This window comes from Geotrypetes seraphini, chromosome 5, assembly GCF_902459505.1.
Source record: "Geotrypetes seraphini chromosome 5, aGeoSer1.1, whole genome shotgun sequence".
Classification (NCBI taxonomy): Eukaryota; Metazoa; Chordata; class Amphibia; order Gymnophiona; family Dermophiidae; genus Geotrypetes; species Geotrypetes seraphini.
Genome location: NC_047088.1, coordinates 103056138 through 103077430, shown reverse-complemented (window position 1 = coordinate 103077430; position 21293 = coordinate 103056138). Strand labels below are relative to the sequence as shown.

Sequence of the window (21293 nt, the reverse complement as noted above, 5' to 3'; positions counted from 1 at the left end):
AGTCCCCTCTTTCTTGGGCACCACGAAGTAAATTGAATAATAGCCGATGCAACACGAGAACTACCACTTTGAGATCTAGCAATCACTGAAGCATCTGGTAAAAAGCCTGCTTCTTCCATGCTGACTGACAAGGAGAGGTGAGAAAGTGATCTGGCAAAGAGCAGGAAAACTCCAGAGCATAACCATCCCAAATCACTTCTAGGACCCACTCAAACATTGTGATCTTAGCCCACCCCTGGTAAAAGTCTTGCAACCGAGTGCCCACCGGAACAAAGAGAGGTGCCTTCAAGGAGTTATTAGGCGGGACGGGTGGAGAGGGAACCGGCGGAGGAATCATGTCCCCACTGACAGGCCCCAAGAAAGGACTGCATGTGCTGAAAGAAATGGTCCTGGGGAGACCAGGCAGCAGGAAAAAGAAGCTGCCCCTCGACCAGGGTAGTATCTGTGGAAATCACACAAATGTCCCCGAGCAACACTACCACAAGTAGGCGGGCATGATCTCCAGGAAGATGGGGCACCGTAAGAATCCGTTAAAGTCTGAACCAACTTGTCCAAATACTTGCCAAAAGGGAAATTTAGTCAGCTTAGCCTTAGATACCACATCTGCTGACCAAGCCTGGAGCCACAAGGTATGACGAGCGGCCACCCTGAGAGCCATGGACTTGGCAGACGCTCACAACAGGTCATACCTGGCATCAGAGAGGTAAGAAGCACCCATCTCAATTTTGGCTACTTCCTGTTCCACCAAGGACCAATCAGACTCACGGTCAAGGAATGCTCGGCCCACCAAAAACTAATCTGAGCTACCAGACCACCACACATCGCTGCCTGTACCACAAGGCAGTGACATCAAAATTCTGCTTAAGGAGGGACTCCAACTTACGCTCCTCTGTCCCTCAAAGCTGAGCTGCCCTCAACCAGCACCGTATGCCGTTTCGCGATGGCTGAAACCACCACTTCCACCACCAGCGACTTCAAGGTATCACTTATCCTCCTCCAGGATGGGTTACAGACGAGTCATAGAGAGCAAAATGAAAGGGTGACTCCAGCGCCTTCCACTGCGCAAACACAATTTCCCGAACATCCTGAAGTTATGGAAAAGAGCGGGAAGCTGAATAGATCCCCCGAAGGAGGGGGGTCCACCACACACAAGGGCTCCTTCACATCTTCCTCGCAGCGCAACACTGAGGAAACCTGAAGAATAAGCTCCTGGAGCTGTTCCCATTGAAAGATGCGCACCACTGACCCATCCTCGGCAGCTGGCGGAACCTAAAAACCTCCGCCAGCGGCATTTATTCCATTGAGAGGATCCTGGAGGTCCACTAAAGGGTCCAGGTCCTCATCAAGCAAAAACTGCTCCCAATACAAAAAATCATTGTCCCAAGAGACCTGCAGCCACTCGGACGAAAGAGGAGATAGGAATGAAACTGGCGCTGAGGGGGGTGGGGGGGGGGAGAACCGGATATGTTGCAAAGGAAACCCCCCCAGACCACTGGGGTGGAAGAAGGATCCCCAGCCACCTGAAGCCTTGATAGAAGAAGATCTGCTGCACATGTGAACAGCATATCCCTCTCTCACCATACATAGAACCCAACTGTCTGATATGATGAGAGACCAGCATTGAAGAAAGTGGATGAGACGACCTTCACTAGGAACAGTTTGGGGCCGAGATGGAAGAACATCAGCTAGGCTCTCTATGAGTAAGTAAAAAGATTGTTGTGACTTCTGCTGGGTCTGAGGTTGAATTTTCTGGGACCTTTGTTATCTGAGGCATTTCTGTGTTGGCGCCCTAGAAGATGTGGGTGGTTGGGTATACCATCTCTTGTAATAAGCAGATGAGTGTTGAGGATTAAAGAAATGCTTAGTGGGTTGAGGTTTTGCTGTTTTGGAGGCAGAGTGGACTTTTTCAGAGCAGACTCCACCAGGAGAGACTGAGCCTGGGGCTTGTCGAAACCTAGACATGACTGGACCCTATATAAAGTGAATCCAGCTTCCTTGGAGCCACAATTAGTAAGGGTGTCTCCCTAAACTAAACTGTAGGCTTATATACCGCATCTTCTCTACAACAGTAGAGCTCGGCACAGTTTACAAGAAATTAGAAAGGAGAACAGATACAATATGGATTTGGAAAAGGATGGAGAGAAATTTACAACTTTGAAATAGCCAAGTTTTCAGATGTTTTCAAAATGGTTGGAAAGAGGCCAGATCGCGCAGTTGAATAGGAAAATCATTCCACAGCTCAGCAATTTTTAAAAGTAGAGACTTCCCTAATTTGCCAATGTAGGTAACGCCTTTCAGCATAGGAAAGGACAATTTAAATTATTGAGTAGAACTGGTAATGTCAGATCTTACAGAATTCTAAGACACAGGAATTTTAAAGGAGGAAGGATGCCATGCAAGATCTTAAATGTTTAGCAAGCACATTTAAAATAAACCCTGGAAATTATTGGAAGCCAATGAAATTTTTGCAGGAGCAGAGACACATGATCAAATTTACTTTTTGCAAAGATCAGCCTAGCAGCAGTATTCTGGATCAGTTGAAGTCTTTGAAGCTTTTCTTGGTCAAGCTTAAATAGACTAAATTAAAATAATCCAGCCTCAAAAGTATGATTGATTGATCAAGGACAGCATCTTTCATTAGATTATGAAATAGTAGCTTCAGACAGTCCTTGGGAATACGTTTGTAGTCCAGTGCATTGAAGAGCTCTGCTCTTTGTTCTGACTCGAATCCATCTTAAAACACAGTTACTTACCATAACAATTGTTATCCAGAGACAGCAGGCAGATATTCTTAACAGTGGGTGACGTCACCGACGGAGCCCCGCAGCAGACAGCCTCGAAAGCAGACTTGCTTGAAGATCTTTGTAACAGCTTCCGAGAGCTGCACTGCGCATGCGCAAGTGCCTTCCCGCCCCAGTCAGGGCGCATGTCTCCTGTGAGGTACCTCAGTTCAGATACCTAGCTAAGAAGCAAACCAGGGGAGGAAGGTGGGTTGTGAGATACCTGCCTGCTGTCCCTGGATAATAACTGTTAAGGTAAATAACTGTGCTTTATCCCAGGACAAGCAGGCAGCATATTCTCAAAACAGTGGGTGACTTTCAAGCTAAGCATAATGGGATGGAGGGAGAGTTGGCAAGTTAAGAAAAAAGATTTTGCAAAACAGATTGGCCAAAATGGCCATCCCTTCTGGAGAAATGAGGTGAATGTATGAACCGAGGACCAAGTGGCAGCCTTGCAGATTTCCTCAATAGGAGTTGATCTGAGGAAAACTACAGACACCGCCATTGCTCTAACTCTGTGGCCCGTGACTCAACCCTGCAGAGGGAGACCAGCCTGAGCATAGCAGAAACAGATGCAAGCAGCCATCTAGTTGGAGATGGTGCGTTTTGAAACAGGATGCCCTAACTTATTTGGATCGAAGGAGATGAAAAGTTGTGGGGCTGTTCTGTGAGGTTGAGTGCGTTGCAAGTAGAAAGCCAAGGTACGCTTGCAGTCCAAAGTATGGAGAGCCACTTCTCCAGGGTGAGAATGAGGTTTTGGAAAAAATACTGGCAATTGATTGATGTGAAATTCTGAAACAACTTTAGGTAAGAATTTTGGATGAGTACGGAGGACCACTTTGTCATGGTGGAAAACTGTGAAAGGTGGATCTGCAAACAAAGCTTGTAACTCACTGATCCTTCGAGCAGACGTGAGGGCAATCAGGAAAACAACTTTCCAAGTAAGGTACTTGAGATGAGCCTTATCAATTGGTTCAAATGGAGGCTTCATCAATTGAGCCAAGACAACATTGAGAACCCAGACCACTGGGGGTGGTTTGAGTGGTGGATGAACATTAAAAAGTCCTTTCATAAAGCGGGAAACCAGAGGATGTGCAGACAGAGGATTCCCATCAAGAGGCTGATGAAAAGCAGGAATCACACTGAGATGGACTCGGATAGATGTAGACTGTAGTCCAGATCATGATAAGTGAAGTAAATAATCCAAAACAGAAGCCAAGGAGGTAGACATTGGCTCCATATGGCGAGTGGAACACCAAGCAGAAAATCTAGTCCATTTCTGGCCGTAACAATGCCTAGTGGAAGGCTCTCTGGAAGCGACCAAATTATCTTGTACAGACTGAGAGAACTGTAGAGAGTCTGTTAGGTTGAAAGGTACCAAGATGTTAAGTGTAGAGACTGGAGGTTGGGATTTGGCCACATCGCTGGACCCAGGAGCAGGCAGGGAGGCTTGCCGGCGTGGGAGCGCACTTCGCCCCTCCCCCCTCCCAAAGGGACTGCGCAGGGCCGACATCGCTGGACCCAGGAGCAGGCAGGGAGGCTTGCCGGCATGGGAGCCACTCCGCCCCTCCCCCCACCCGACGAGACTACACTGAGCCAGTTGGAAGGCTCAGAAAGTCTCTCAGCACCCGTGTTTCTGTTAGTTTCTGTTTACTTGTTTCTCGTTTGAAACTCACTTTGGCCACATCGCTGGACCCAGGAGCAGGCAGGGAGGCTTGCCGGCATGGAAGCGTACTCCGCCCCACCTCCTCCCGACAGGACTGCACAGGGCCGACATCGCTGGACTCAGGAGCAGGCAGGGAGGCTTGCCGGCATGGGAGCGCACTCCGCCCCTCCCCCCACCCGACAAGACTACATTGAGCCAGTTGGAAGGCTCAGGAAGTCTCTCAGCACCCGTGTTTCTGTTAGTTTCTGTTTACTTCTTGTTTCTCATTTGAAACTCACTGTGGCCACATCGCTGGACCCAGGAGCAGGCAGGGTGGCTTGCCGGCGTGGGAGCGCACTCCGCCCCTCCCCCCACCTGACAGGACTACACTGAGCCAGTTGGAAGGCTTAGGGAGTCTCCCAGCATTCGTTTTTAGTTTGTCTCTTTTTCTTTTTGCTTTATTTGAATCTCACTTTGGCTGACATCGCTGGACTCAAAAGCAGGCAGGGAGGCTTGACGGCGTGGGAGCGCACTTCGCCCCTCCTCCCCACCTGACGGGACTATGCTGAACCAATAAAAGATTCAGCGCCTAACAGCATGCTGTCTAAGACGCTCATAGCACCTTTGTGAAGCGACCAAGAAGCGATCCACCCCCACAACACTACCAAACGTAAAACCAACCAAAAAACAGCAGCCAAACCACCAAAGACCCTTCTACCACCTTTCACCACCCACCAAACAAAAAAAAACCCAAACAAACCCAAAATGAAGCTAACCTCACGAGCCCAGCACTTCATACTGTTAATCCTTCTTTTAACCAGCGGGAAGACAGCAGCAAATAACCTCCTCCCTACACCCGCTACAGATATAAATAAATCTCTCTTCCAAAATAGGAGAACATCAAGTGACAGAAATTCAAACCTACAATCTAACACTCTACACTCCATTACCACAGCATGGGGAAGAAGACCAACACACACTAAGACTAAACCACACCGGCACACCAAATCACTTATATATCCAAACACAACCCACAACTATCACACAGAGATATCCACACTCAAATGCGCCTACTTAAATATCAGAGCGCTAGGTCCAAAAACAGAGATTATAAAAACCTGGATAACACAAGAAAACCTGGACTGTCTTTTCCTCACAGAAACCTGGCTAACCTCCGACTCAGACCCCAGAATAACTGAAGTCTATTAAAGTGGTCTGCAGAGAAAAAAAAAAGAGGCGGAGGCCTAGCAATCTTAATCACACAAGATCTAACCCTTAATATAATTGAGAAAGCATCTAACCCGTACATGGACCTTTTAGCTTGCCAACTCTCAAGCACCACACTAAAAGACACACTAAACTGCATGCTCTGCTACACAGCGCCGGGAAACTGGTCTTTAGCAAGAACCAAAGTGGAAGACTTCATATACCAAAACTCACTAATAGCAACCTATAACCTACTCCTAGGAGACCTAAATCTACACCTAGATGATCAATCATCCAAACAAGTAGACAACTTTCTCTCATTTCTCAAAGCCTTATCCTTCCAAATGCTAAATCCACAAACAACTCATGAAAAAGGCCACCAACTTGATATTGCAGCCTTCATGACCCACCAACCATCCTTAACAGAAATTCATACATCTAACGCAGTGGTCTCAAACTCAAACCCTTTGCGGGGCCACATTTTGGATTTGTAGGTACTTGGAGGGCCGCAGAAAAAATAGTTAATGTCTTTATTAAAGAAATGACAATTTTGCATGAGGTTAAACTCTTTATAGTTTATAAAACTTTCCTTTAACAGTTTTACCTTATGCAAAATTGTCATTTCTTTAATAAGACATTAACTATTTTTTTTCTGCGGCCCTCCAAGTACTCTATTTTTTCTGCAGCACTCACATTTAAAGTTTAATATCTTTTCTTTCTCAAAACTGGCACATTTTTATTACTAAATTGAAAATAAAATCATTTTCCTACCTTTGTTTGGTAATTTCATCAGTCTCTGGTTGCACTTTATTCTTCTGACTGTGCATCCAATATTTCTTCTCTTCTTTCAGCCTCCTGTATGCTTCCTCTCCTCCAGACCTCATTCCCTCCCCCAACTTTTTATTTCTTTTTCTATGTCTGTCTTTCTCTGATTCCTTGTCCCAGTTTTTGCTTTGTTTCTGGCTCCTTGTCCCCCCCCTTCTTTCTTTTTTCCTTCTGGCTCCCTGTCCCCCCTTCTTTCTTTTTTCCTTCTGGCTCCCTGCCCCCCCCTTCTTTCTTTCTTCCTTCCTGCCCTCCCCCATGCCACCGCCGCCGGGGAATAGGCTGCTGCTGCTACCGCCATCGGGAACAGGCCGAGATCTCCACGGGGCCGACCAACTCTCGCTGCCCGACGTCAATTCTAACATGGGAAAGGACGTTCCGGGCAGCCAGGCAGCGATTGGCTAGCCAGAACGTCCTCTCGACGTCAGAATTGAGGTCGTGCGGCGAGAGAGCAGGGAGATCAAAGAGAATGGTGCTGGCGGTGAGAAGGGAAGGGAAGCAGTTGGGCACCCCTGCTCTAGACGAGCCGCGAGCCGCACTCTATGAAGAATAGTGGAGGGTGACCAGTTGTGCGGACCCCCCCCCCCCCCCTTGGTACGCCACTGGAGCAGCAGCGTGTCTGGCCGGCTCATTCCATTCAAAGCCGCGGGTGGCGGCTCCTTGCGAGATCCGCGCCTGCGTCTGAAGCCTCTCTGATGTTGTGATGTCAGAGAGGCTTCCGATGCAGGAGCGAATAGCGCAAGGAGCCGCCAACCCGCGGCTTTGAACGGAACGAACCGGAGTGTGGTTCTTTGCATCAACGTTTAGCATGCATCGATGGAGTCAATGCTTGGACGATGCAGAAGTACATCAGGACGGTAAAGTATAGCTATGCTTCTTAGCCTGTTTAGTAGTTGATCCCGATAGTAGTACCAAAAAAGCAGACAGATGCTGACTGGTGCATTTTAGTGTATGACATAGTAGACATTATCAATGTTCCCAATGTCCTGAACAGCTTTTCTTGCTGAAGCAGTTAAGACTTCAAAGATATCTTTTGAAGTTTTGAACAGCGAGATCAAGAGTCTACTCGGTGTTCAGGACCAAGGCACTGAAGACAGCAATTTTGTGGATCAGTGACTGAGATGGTCTTGATACAGAATACACCTCTTGAAACCTTGAAGCCTTGGCATTGAGGGGAAAACTGCTGATGAGAGGTCAAAGGACTCAATTGTCCTGGATGTCAAGTTAGGCTGTTTCCAAAAAAGGCTCAACTCACATGGCCTGAAACCAGAGGTTTGAAGGCCTACATGAAATAATTATAAAATAAAATAAGTTGAAAACTGAAGTGAGAATAAAAACTGGGGAAGGCACAAAAATGAAGTTTAAGTGCTTCTGGAATGACTCCAAACCCCCCACACCCCTCCAAATAAACAACGACTTTTTAGCTCCATTGAAAACTAAGAACTGATGGTCCTGCGAACAGACATCTAGTGCAGTGGTTCTCAACCCTGTCCTGGGGACACCCCAGCCAGTCGGGTTTTCAAGTGACAGGTATGCAAATCTCTCTCATGCATATTCATTAGGGCTATCTTGAAAATCTGACTGTCTGGGGGGTCCCCAGGACAGGGTTGAGAACCACTGGTCTAGTGGGAAGGCACTGGTGCATGCACAATACAGGGTATCTTGAGACTTCCAAGAAATTTAAAGTGACAATACTATATACTTTTGCACTATCCATACTGAGGCTCCGTGGATGCCGCCACCCATCTGAGAATATACCACCTGCTTGTCCTGGGATAACACTAGCTACACTGATGGAGGCATGAAAGACCACTCCCAGTTGTAGGATTAAAGAGTAGAACTTCCTATAGCTGAAGTCTACACATTTAAGTATCAATTATAGCTGAACTCTTAAGGCTATAGGTGATCTAAAGCACTGTTCTTCAACTGCTGGTCTGCAGGAAATTTCTGCCAGTCTGCGGAGGGCCGGCAAGCTTGCTGCTGCTGCTGCTAAACCTGACAGGAATTTTTAAATCTACTTGTTGGACCGAAGGTTCCTGATCATATAAAAAGGAGTTTAGAAGATCCTATATCTTTAAAAGAATTAGAAATAGCATTGAAATCTCTTAGAGTTGGATCTGCTCCAGGTGGTGATGGTTATACTGTTGAATTTTATAAATCATTTCAAAGTACTCTTTTGCCATATCCGTTAAATTTATATCAATATCAGCTGAATAAAGGTTGTATTAAAGGTACTATGGCTGATTCTTTAATTATTGTTTTGCCAAAACCAAACAGAGATTCAATTTTGGTCTCAAACTACAGGCCTATCTCGTTAATAAATGTAGATGGAAAACTTATTGCTAAAATATTGGCTTTGTGTTTGGCTAAAGCTCTTCCTTTTATTATTGATACTCACCAAACAGGATTTGTTGCTAAAAGACATTCTTCAAATAATACCAGATTAGCTTTTCACTCTCTAAATTTAACAAAAAGTATGAAGGATCCGGCTTTTCTGATATCTTTGGATGCAGAAAAAGCCTTTGATAGAGTTGAGTGGACTTTTATGTACCAGGCTTTAGAATGGTTTGGTATAGGTTCTGGTTTTATTCAAATGATTCAGACATTGTATAGCTCTCCTGGTGCAAGATTATATATTAATAATAGTATGTCAGATAGATTTAACTTGCTAAGGGGGGTTAGACAAGGTTGTCCTTTATCTCCTTTGCTCTTTGATGTAGTTCTTGAACCCTTGTTAATAGCCATCAATCAGGCAAAGGGGATACGAGGAATTCCTTATTCGAATTGGGAATTTAAACTCTCTGCTTATGCGGATGATATTCTGCTTTATTTGAGGGAACCAGAAATTACCATCCCATGTTTACTTGAATTAATAGAGAAGTTTGGAAAATTTTCTGGATATAAGATCAATTGGGGTAAGTCTGAAGTTCTCCCGCTTAATGTTCACTGTACCAAAGGATTATTCGACTCATTCTCATTTATTTTGAAAGAAGATGGATTAAAATACTTAGGTATTACTATTAAAAACACAATAGAATACATGGCGACCTGATTGTCTGTGCGAATAAGGACCACCATGTCGTGAAGCAAATGTTGAAAAGCTTGAAGAGCATTGAAGATGGCTCTGAGCTCCAAAAGATTGATTTGATGGAGTCGATCCGCACTGGTCCAGAATCCCTGAGTGCGAAGACCATCCAGATGAGCTCCCCAGGCATAAGTCGATGAATCAGTTGTGAGAACCTTCTGGTGGGGAGGAGTGTGAAACAGTAAACCTCTGGATAGATTCGAAGAGGTCATCCACCAAAGTAGAGACTGCCGAAGAGCAGGAGTGACAATGATGTGTCGAGTCAACGGGTCTGACACCCGAGTCCATTGAGAAGCCAGGGTCCACTGAGGAATTCTGAGATGGAGTCTGGCAAAAGGCGTCACATGAACTGTAGAGGCCATGTGGCCCAGGAGGACCATCATGTGTCTCGCTGAGATGGACTGGCGAGAAGACACAGACTGGCAGAGATGAAGAAGAGCATCCATGCGCTGAGGAGGAAGGAATGCTCTGAGTCGAATGGTATCCAGGACCGCCCCGATGAAGGGGAGAGACTGGGTAGGCTGTAGATGAGATTTGGGGAAGTTGATCTCGAAGCCCAAACTCTGCAGGAAGCAAATTGTAGCCAGGGTCGCCGAAATGACCTCCGAAGCTGAGGGGGGGCCTTGATGAGCCAGTCGTCGAGGTAGGGAAAAACCTGAAGACCCCGGTTCCGTAGTGCAGCGGCCACCACTACCAGACACTTCGTGAAGACTCTGGGAGACGAGGACAGGCCGAATGGAAGCACTCGATACTGCAGATATAGATGTCCCACCCGAAATCTGAGGAACTTGCGAGAGGCCGGATGAATGGGAATGTGAGTGTAGGCCTCCTTGAGATCCAGAGAGCATAACCAGTCGTTCTGCTCGAGGAGGGGGTAGAGGGAAGCAAGGTTCAGCATGCGAAACCTCTCCTTGACCAAGAACTTGTTGAGGACCCGAAGATCCAGTATGGGTCGCCCGTCTTCTTCGGGACGAGGAAGTACCGGGAGTAGAAACCCCGGTTGTGTTGGTCCACAGGGACCGGCTCGACAGCCAGAAGCCGGAGCAAAGCTTGAGCTTCCTGATGAAGAAGGGCGGTCTGTGTCAAGTTGGAAGGATACTCTCTTGGAGGGTGGTCCGGAGGGACCCGATGGAATTGAAGAGAGTATCCTTCCTTTACGATGGAAAGGACCCAGAGGTCGGTGGTAATAGCCTCCCAGCGATGAAAGAAATGATGGAGGCGACCTCCGATGGGAAAAACAGGAGGATGTAGAACGAGGTCGGTTATGCTCCCTGGGAGAGAGTCAAAAAGGCTGAGGAGCCTTGGGGACAGTAGAAGGCTGAGGTTTCTGCTGAGCCTTCTGAGGAGGCTGCCTCTTCGCTGGTTGCCTTGGAGTGTAACGCCGCTGATAGATCAAGGGTGGTCTAGCAGGTCGAGACTGTTGAGGCTTAGGCTTGGGCCGAAGGATGGACTGAAAAGACTTTTCATGGTCAGATAACTTCTTCGTCACAGTCTCAATGGACTCGTCAAATAAATCCGCTCCCGCACAAGGAACCTGGAGGTTCGGGTCCATGTCAATAGTCCGAAGCCATGCCAAACGACGCATAGCCACGGAACAGGCGGCCGCTCGTGCCGAAAGCTCAAAGGCATCGTAAGAGGATTGCATCAACTGGAGACGTAGCTGGGACAGCGAGGCCACCACCTCTTTGAATTCGAAGCGAGTCTGGGACTCAATGTACGGGGTGAACTTCCAAAGCACAGGCAGGAAGAACTCCAAATAAGATACAAAATGAAAAGTATAATTCAGAACTCGGGAAGCCATCATCGAGTTCTGGTATATCCTCCTCCCAAACTTATCCATTGTCCTGCCCTCACGACCCGGAGGCACCGAGGCATATACCTGGGACGGATGAGACCGCTTGAGGGAGGATTCGACCAGCAGGGATTGGTGAGAGAGTTGAGAGCCCTCGAACCCCTTGTGATGAACTGTGCGGTATCGTGCATCCAACTTGCCCGGGACCGCAGGAATGGAATATGGCGTTTCAAAACATCTCATAAACGTTTGATCGAGTAGTTTATGCAGAGGCAGGCGAAGAGACTCCGCAGGAGGATTAGGCAATTGCATGGTGTCGAGGTATTCCTTGGAGTACCGAGAACCGGTGTCCAAGGTAATGTCCAGGTCATCCGCCATCTGCCGGAGGAAAGAAGAAAAAGACAATTGATCCGCCAGCACAGGCCTCCGAGAAGGACTGGACGAAGTCGAGGCCTTGGGATCCAGAGAGACCTGGGATCGACAGGGAGAATAAGAGGTAGACGGTTCCTCGTACTCCGGCCCCTGCGGAGGGGACATGTCTGACGAAGAGTACACCAGTCGTGGCAGCTTCTTCTGCGGCGAAACTTCAGAGTGCCACGAGGAATGCCTGGACCAATGCCCCTCCCGGTGTCTGGAGGGGGATCTAGAATGACGATGCTTAGCATGGTCCCCCGATGCCTCTAGCGAGTAGATGGGACTCGAGGCCGTGGAGCGAAGAGGTGGGAGATTCGACGCCTCTCGAGATGCAGTCCAGGCCTGGTAAGGAGTGCGGAAGAACTCTTCCTGAGACTTGCGATGCCCAGGGCTTCGATTACCCGAAGAGGTATGCCAGACTTCTTCGTCTGGTGGCGTGATGGGCTCTAAAGGGGGCAAGTCACTAAAGGAGGCCCGCCTCGAGGGACCGGCTGCCATTCGCCGCTCCTCCTCGCCAAGCAGCGAGACCGACCGGCGAGGAGGAGGAGGAGGGGGCGGTCCGCCCCCCGGAATCGGAACCGGGAAGTCACCCTGGATGGTGGCAATTAACTTGGGTCCCATGGTTTGCATGAGCTCGACAAACTGAGCTTCCAAAAGGGACCGCAACGAAACCGATATGGAGGGATCCGCACCGAAAGGGGGTCCTCCAGCACGGTCTTCGCGCTCCTTTGTGGTCGAGTGCTTTTGCTTGGAAGCTTTCGGCTCTTTGATAACCACGGGTGGAATGGTAGAAGGCGGTACCTGATCCAAGGAGACGGAGGGAGGCACCGGCACCGAAGTCGGGGTCGAAACCGGGACAAACGAAGGCGGCTTCAGGAGACCCGGAGCAGTAGGAGTGGTGACGGGCTTCGCATGGGCAGGCGAAGCGGCAGCCAAAGTCGAAGCTGAAGGTTCCTTCGCAGCTTCCATTTTGAACATCGACTCTTACAAAAAACAGCGACGCTTAAACGCCCGTGCTGTAGGAGTGGAACAAGGCCGGCACGATTTCGGGAAATGTTCTGGACCAAGACACTGCAGGCAGCGTCGATGCGGGTCCGTCAGCGAAATCGCGCGCTGGCACTTGCTACACTTTTTAAAACCGGTAATTGGCCGGGACATAGGCCGAAAAAGCTCCGCTGCGAGATCGAAGGAGCGGGGCCTGAGCCACGCGGCCGACCCAGTCAAATCGCCGTAAGAAATTTTTTTTTTTTTTTTAAAAAGAAATAAAACTCACGATGAGAGTAAAAAGAACTCAAACCGCGGCTAGTTAGAAGGCAAAAAACGGGAATTCAGTCAGCGCAGAATTGAAGTAAAACTTCTCAGCTCCGCGGAAAGAAAAGAACTGAGGAGACACGCCCAGACCGTCGGGCGGGAAGGCACTGGCGCATGCGCGGTGCGGGAATCTCGAAACTTCTGAGTTTCTTCAAGCAAAATATGCTTGTGAGACATCCGTATCAGGGCTCTGTCAGATGACATCACCCACTAGTGAGAATACCTGCCTGCTTGTCCTGGGATAACAGGGTTTTTAAATTTTAGTCCTAGTAGTGTGCCGGTCCACAAAATAATTCTTTTATTTCTGCCGGTCCACGGGTGTAAAAAGGTTGAAAAACACTGATCTAAAGAGTAAAGAATTAATTTTTTTTGTATCTTCAGCCACAAGTAAATTAATGTAAACTTTTTTGATATAGCAAAATACAATGAGAATTTCGTACTCTACATACCTCCCCGCCCCCTGCCTCCTCTTCCATTTCCACCACCTCGAGTAAAGTCTGCTCTCCGGGTGGCAAAGGAAACTTTGATCTGGTTACCAGAAAACTCTTTGCCTAATATAAGAACACAAGAGAGTAAAAAAGCCATGTGGTTAATCCTAATAATAATAACTATTTTTTTATACCGCCATAACCAAAAGTTCCAGGCAGTTTACACTTAAGAGCTGGACAATCAGCGAAATACAGTGATACAGTAAAATAAACATTCCATAAAAAATACAATTTCAAATAATAAAACTCTGTTAGGTAATGAATTTATCGAACAAAGTGGTCTTAAGTAATTTCTGAAAAGAGCAGTAAGACATAGCATGGTGAATACATTTACATAATACTCTTGCCTCCAACAGCAGCCAATGCAGTAAACGATAGTATGGACTGATGTGGTCATTATTTTTTTAAACCAAAAATCAATCAGACAGCCGTATTCTGAATTATCCTCAGTTTCCTTAGAATTTTCTTGGAAGCTCCCAAGTAAATGATGTTACAGTAATCCAAAATGGATAGAATTAATGCCTGCACCAGTAGTCTGAACAATAAAGGGTCAAAATATTTTTTATGGTCCTTAATTTTTTTACCACAAGGTTAGTATGTTCCGTCAATGTTAAATTGTGGTCTAGTGTGACTCCCAAGATTTTGATAGTTTTATTAATTGGGTAGTCATGACCATTAAGATGAAGCAGTGTATTTGTTATTTTATCGTTGGGACTAGCCAAAAGAGTTTAGTCTTTTCAGTATTAAGTTTCAATTTGAAATTAATAATCCAATCATAATAAACAATATCTGATTTAAAATTTCATTAGTTTGGGTTTTTTTTTTTCAAATTCTTTATTCATTTTTTCATCTTACAACAAGTAAACAGTAATACATCATCTGAACTTGTACACAACACTTGAATTTCTTACTATTATCATCTTAAACACATAAATTAATTCCCTCCATCTCCCACCCTTCCCAAGACTTAATTACACCTTCTGGTGGAATTTGTTGTCATATATACAAAATGGAAAGAACAATTGCCATACAAAAAGGGAATTATAATAATTTTAAAAAGATTAGACGTCATTTTACACTGAAAGTACATTTATATTTATAGGGTGGGGGTGGTATAGTATATTAAGGTTTAATCAATAAATATGAAGCTAATGTTTATATATTTTTGACTAAAATTTCATTAGTAAAATTTTTAGAGGAATTAAAATAGAGATGTCATCAGCGTAAATATAGAATTTCAAGTTTAAACTCTGCAATAAATGTCCTAGAAGAGGAAATGGAGGTATTAAATAAAGTGGGTGATAGCGGTGAGCCTTGGGGGATACCTGATGGATTGCTCCATGATTGAGAATAATTGCAGTCACAAACCACTCGATGGTTTCAAGGCTTTTTGAAAAAGAGATCCTAACTCCAAACCCTTCTTGAGAGCCCTATTGTGTCTAAACAACCCAACAGGATCTCATGATCTACAAGATCAAAAGCGCTACTAAAGTCTAATTGGAGAATTAAGGCACTAGTGCAGGGGTGTCCAATGTCGGTCCTCGAGGGCCGCAGCCAGTCGGATTTTCAGGATTTCCCCAATGAATATACATGAGGTCTATTTGCATGTACTGCTTTCATTGTATGCTAATAGATCTCATGCATATTCATTGGGGAAATCCTGAAAACCCGACTGGATTGCGGCCCTCGAGGACCGACATTGGACACCCCTGCACTAGTGCTTTTCCTAAATAAACAATGAAGGTAATCAAACATTGAAGTTAGGATGGTCTCAGCACTGTATCCTCTTCTAAATCCCGACTAATATTCGTTAAGGATGTTAAATTTATCCAAATAACTTACTAGTTCTAAGTTAACCAGTCCTTCCAGTAATTTGGTAAACAAGGGAATACTCGCAATGGGTCTATAATTGGATTTCGTAGCGATTGATACCTTCTGGTCCTTACTGCAGGTGAAGGATTTTTTTACTGCCCTGTGTAAGAGGTAAAATCCTTGTTCCTTAGGTTAAAATAAATGACTATCATGCTCAAGTTGGCATCTCTATGCCTTTTCCATCCCATGCCTAATTCTGATCCATTAAGGAGCTTCAGCCTGCTCTGGGGCTTTCATTCCACCGGATCTCCTCTTGTGATACAACTTTCTGTTTTATGAAACAGGAAATTGCATCACAAAGAGGAGATCTGTAGAAGGCAGGCCCCAAATCCATGCTCTGTATTATTTGTGATTTATAAAATGACAGTTGTACAGAATATTGTTTATTTTTATACTTAAAGAATTTAAATATAAAATCATAACTATTCAAGGTTTGTGCAGATGGGATCAGACCGAGCTGGCGGGGACAGATTGAAGGGACAAATTTTGTCAAAGTGTTATTCTCTACTAGATAATCCTAAATCAGGCCTTAATTTGAAAACCAAAGAGGCATCCTAGGCTCAAAGATGTTTTTTATATTGCTGAAACTACATATAGGTCTATAGATTATAACGAAGGTAAAATTATGTTCTTACCTGTTAATTTTCTTTCCTTTAGAAGCAGCAGATGAATCCAGAGACCAATGGGATAGCTCACTTCTACCAGCAGGTGGAGATAGAGAAACTGATTAACAGGTGTACTTATTTGCTGGCACTCCTCCAGTCTCATCAGTATAGCTCTTTGCCCAAGCACATTTAACCATCAGTAGGTATAGCATGTAAAAAACTTCTTTCCCAGAACACCTCGCGAACAGCAACGATACAGAATACAATCATGAACAACACCCAATCACTAAAAGCCGTACACTAAAAACTGACAACCAGATATCAGAAAGGGTGGGGCTCTGGATTCATCTGCTGCTTCTAAAGGAAAGAAAATTAACAGGTAAGAACATAATTTTACCTTCCTTAGCAAAGCAGCAGATGAATCCAGAGACCAATGGGATGTAGCAAAGCAATCCTTAGTTTGGGTGGGAAGCAAACGCCGCCTTCGCAACGACCGAAGCATCAAAAAACCCCTATCGCATGTGCCCGCACATCCATGCAGAGACGCGGAGAGAAGGTACTCTCGGAAGACCAGTTAGCCGTGAGACAAATCTCCTCCAAGGCAAAAAACCCTCTGGGCCGAGCCCAAGAAGCAGCCATCGCTCCAGCGGAATGGTCATGAAGTTCAATCGCCACCCGCTCCCCTGCCAGCAGGCAAGTATAAAGAATGTCCTCCTGGACCATTGAGCGAGGTAGGCATCGGACTCCTGCCATACGCCTGAGGCGTCCCTTGAAGAATCCCAAAAAGGAGATATAAACCACTAACAGTTGTTAGAAACCAATCTCGCGGAGAACGCTTCATACGTTTCAAAAAATGCAGTGAATAAAAGTACTGCTTCCACGATCTCCTTCCAGGAAGAAGGAAGGAAAAGCGAGCATGATGTAAAAGAAAGGATGACCCCCCCTAGAAAGAAATAGTGGTACCATCCGAACTGACACCCCATATGACAGAAATAAGGAATAGGAATCCCCGTTGAACAAGGCCTGCAACATCGCCACTGCAAAGCTGAAGCCATGACCACAAGGAATCCCATGGTCAACCGCACAGCTCTTTAGAGCCCCAAAGGACAAGGCTAAAATGAAGCCATCGGAAACTTAGAAGAAGTACGTGAATGAATTACACCAAACCAGGCTTTCTAAGAGGCGCATGAATATACCGCCTTCTGTTTAGGAACTGAACTACAGGAAGCTGAGAAGTCAGCGAAGGGCCATATACCTAGTTCCTGTAACAAGCCAAGAATGATAATTGAAGCTGAAGGGAATTGAACGCTATGCCATCGGCAATATACCTGTGCTAAAAAGGAACTCAGGAAGGGTGCAACTGTTGAGAAGTATTCAAGAAAGGAAACACCTCCAAAAGGAAGCAGAAGCCACAGGAGAAGACGCCTGTAGCGCCTGGATAAGAGAAGAAATAACCTGCTTCGCATTACCGTCACACGCCAGTCAAGACTGCTCAAAAGCTGGGTCGTAATACCAAAGTAGTATGAATATCCATGTTGATCTCAATCAAGGAGAGCAAAGTCGGAGATCAAAGGAAACTTCTCAGTCCGGCTGTCGAAAGGCTCAACAGATCCACATACCAAGGATGGCGCAGCCAAGCCAGAGATTGTACCAATACTGTGCCCCTAAAGCGAGCTTGAGATGGCAAATCCAAGCTATCATCAGCCAGGGGAAAACAGTGAAAAAGAGAAACCAGAGGAGTTTTTTTTTTGTTTTTTTTTAAAGCCTACAGCACCTGGTATTCCCAGGTGGTCACCCATCCAGGTACTAAACAGGCCCTATCCTGGTTGGCTTCTGAGACCAGACGGGATCGGGCACATTCAGGGTGGTATGGCTGTAAGAAAGAAGCCACACTGTTACCCCCTTTAACTCCCACTTCCTGTGCCCGCCTAAGAAGCTAGGAAGCATGGAATTGTGAGACGAGGTCATGAGGTCAAGTTCCAGGAAATCTTATTTCCACCACAAAAAAAGTGGAACACCTGAGCCAAAATTCCCAATAACCAGGATGTAGAAGATATCACTATAACTAACGTCTACACTTCCAGAGCGTACGCAGTGCTGCACACAGTAACATCCAATAAATGGGTTATGTTCAGATTTCACAGAGAGAAAGACTAACCAAACTCTTTTCCTGTCTTGAAAAATGATCGGTCAACCGAATAGAAAGATGAGGGTCCACCCATCGAAGTAGAACAACCACTGTACCTGGCAACTGAGTACATCACCTACTGCCTAAGCTGCAGAGAAACACCCCCATCATAATACTAACTGAGAGGGCCCTCAGCGGCATTCCGGAAGAATGGTCTGAAGCTCCAGAAAGGAAGCCTGACCATGTTCAAGAGTAGAAGAAGGAACCAGAACTTATTCGCCTCTGAAGACCAGACTCCTGAAGCTGAGGATGGAAGCCACCGAGCCCCCCAACCCGACAGTCCGGAATAGTCGGTGGTCATAAGCTAGTCCAGGAAAGACCGAGGCATGCCCTGGAAGACAATCTTTCTGAGCCCCCAAATCATACAAAGCTATGCAGGAGAAGCCTAGCAACTAATAGGAGCCCAGAGATACCGAGAACCACTGGAATAAAAGCGGCTGCTGAGCGTTAGAAGGGAAAGCAAGCCGAGGTTCCCAGAGGGGTCAGCAATATGGATGCTAAAACCTGAACAGAATCCCATACTCTTAGCCATGGTAAGCGAAGAACGCCAATCTGAGATCGAGACTCCACACTCAAGGCTCTGGAAAGAAATACAAGTCTCCCCTATAAGAATAACAGCATCAACCCGATATACCTATAACTAGTATAGGAAAAAAGAGCACTGCAAATATGAAGATGCGCATGTAAAGAATTGAGGAAAAGACACCACCCGCTTCGTGTCAGTCAAAAGACCCGACTGTAAGTCGTCCGAATCAAGCAGGCAGTCATGCATAAATCAGACAAAACACCTGGCAGTGCCAACGACCCCTTGGGTAGGTGAAATGGAATGTGCCCAAACCGAAAGCACTGCTCCAAGAGAGGCAGGCCAACCTAGTGCTGACTCAGAGTCCATAGAGAAAATGTAAATATCTTCCCCGTTTGACTGCAGAAATGGGTAACCCTGAGAAACTAATGCAGCCGAATGGAATCCAGCCTGCCTAAAGCCCCCATCTTGGCCACCCACTAATAAGTGGTACCCTAAGAACTACAAGAACTGTCCCGAGGACCAGCCACACTTCAAAGAGAAACGCAAAACAGAGAGACTCTGGAAACGTGAGGAGGATGCAAAGGTACAAGCATCCTGAAAAAAGTTCACAGCTCCCTGACCTGACAGTAAGGCGACTACTCCTTCATGAGAAAACTGTCAACCTGGAAAAAGAACACCGTCTTGCGATGTGAAAGGGAGCATGAGGACATTCAGCAACCTGCCTGAGCTGTACGCAAGCAAAGGAAAGACAAGGCGCACCAGGCGTAATCCAGAAGCAGCATACGCCTCTCCAGAGAAACGAGCTGTACCTGGCCGAAAATAGACCAGGTTTCCACTCCAAAAGAGAGCATAAGGGGAGAATTCATTGGGCATACAGTACCAGCTACCCTACGACCTCGCAAGCAAAGGATCTTGCCCTTAGGGATCAGCCGCCACTAGACCATGCTGCTAGAGCGGAAGGCCGTCTAGCTTTTTTTTTTTTTTTTTTTTAAGTAGACTTGAACCTTCGCCTTTTCTTTTGGAGCCATATCAGCTCTACTCCTTAGCTGGGGCTTGAACCTCAGCTCCTTGTTACTAACCCAGCACACAACCCTTGCGCCCCCAGGTTTTCACAGACAAGCTGGCCCACAGCAAGAAAAAAAAAGAATCATCAGGCCTCAAGAGAGACCCTCAACTCGGAATTCCTGCAACAACCCCGCAGAAACCAATCTAGAGCCCAAGCCGGCGGACTCAGCACCCAGGCAGAAGGCCTAAGGAAACCTCCAACATCGCCGCACGTTATCGGAACCCCGAGTGAAGAAATGAACCACACGAATGATACACTGGCCCGCCCTTGACACCTATTCCACCTTGCTGTTCGCTAACCCCTAAGGCAGCAAAACCAAGCGTAGGCAGCCAAACTCAGGGCAGAAACTTAATGTGGACGTGCCTAGGGATATAAATGGACAGCCCCCAATAACAACCAGTTGCCTATTCTTTTTTTTTTTTGTTAAGAGAAGCATGTGGACAAAGCACCACAGCAAATGGAGCACTGCAATACGGGGCACAGCTGATTTCAAACAAAACTAAGCCGCGGTACACGCTTAAGTTAGCTGTAGGACATGAGTCAATGAACCCCGCGGCGCTGGGGGCCCAAGCGCGGGCACTTTCCTGCCAGAATCAAAATCGGCTGGCTCCCCCAATAGCGCTGTACAAAACAGACCGGGAGCTCATAGCAAAAACCGCAGCACATCGCTCCGCAAAGCAGACGGCGAGGCCCGCGCTGAGAACGGCAGCCGCCCAGAATCACTCCCCGAGTATTGCAGTGCTGGCGACCCAAACTCGGACTGTTTCGCGCCAAAGTAGGCCGGCTCCTATAACATTGCCGCTCACACCGGACTCGGAGCCCATAGCCGAAGCGTATAAAAAATGCAAAACACACCTCGGGGAGGAAAGGGGAAAAGGCGCATGGCTCCCAACAGAAGGGGAGCACAAGCTCGCACCACCTGCGCTATAGAACGCTACGGCTCCATTACAGATACACACCCGGAGCCGTCCTCACAAATTGCGGCCATATCGAAAGCCACACAGTTACATTTACCCACGGGTCGTGGCAGTATCAAGAAACAATGTCCCAGAAACTACCAACCCCACAGCACAAGCGCTAGGGTAAGAAAAAGAAGCGCTCCTTAGTTATGCGCAGGAATACAGAGGCCACCTACCTCAATGAATCAAGCTGATACCATAACATATTCCACCACAAAACAAAACTGCCATAGTCAAAAATCCACAGCTCTCACACAACCACAAAGTTCAGAGACCAGTAGAATAAAACACATACTCACAATCTACTGGATAGTGCCGGTAGACGCCGGCAACACCTGCAGCCTAGCACGAGCAGGGCAAAAAGATAGCTGTGTAGGCCCCCCTTTTTTTTTTTTTTTTTTTTAAATGGGAAAGAAGAAAAAATAGGGACCAGGGCAGACCCTCTATCATTGGAGGGAGGGTGAGGCAGGGACAAGGGGGGGCCCAAGTGTAACCTCTAAAGCCGGCACCGATTAGCCGGACACCCCTGTCTCA

General features: G+C 46.6%; 1 protein-coding gene and 1 pseudogene across 1 annotated transcript in view; both read right to left on the bottom strand.

Moving 5' to 3' along the window:
• FUS (FUS RNA binding protein) overlaps window positions 1–21293 on the bottom strand; it is a 225658-nt gene that overhangs the window by 47294 nt on the left and 157071 nt on the right. Inside the window, exon 11 of the mRNA XM_033944416.1 lies at window positions 13505–13606. Within this exon, the coding sequence (XP_033800307.1) occupies window positions 13505–13606 (102 nt within the window). The remainder of the gene's footprint in view (window positions 1–13504; window positions 13607–21293) is intronic.
• Window positions 17783–17901, bottom strand: LOC117361673 (annotated as a pseudogene).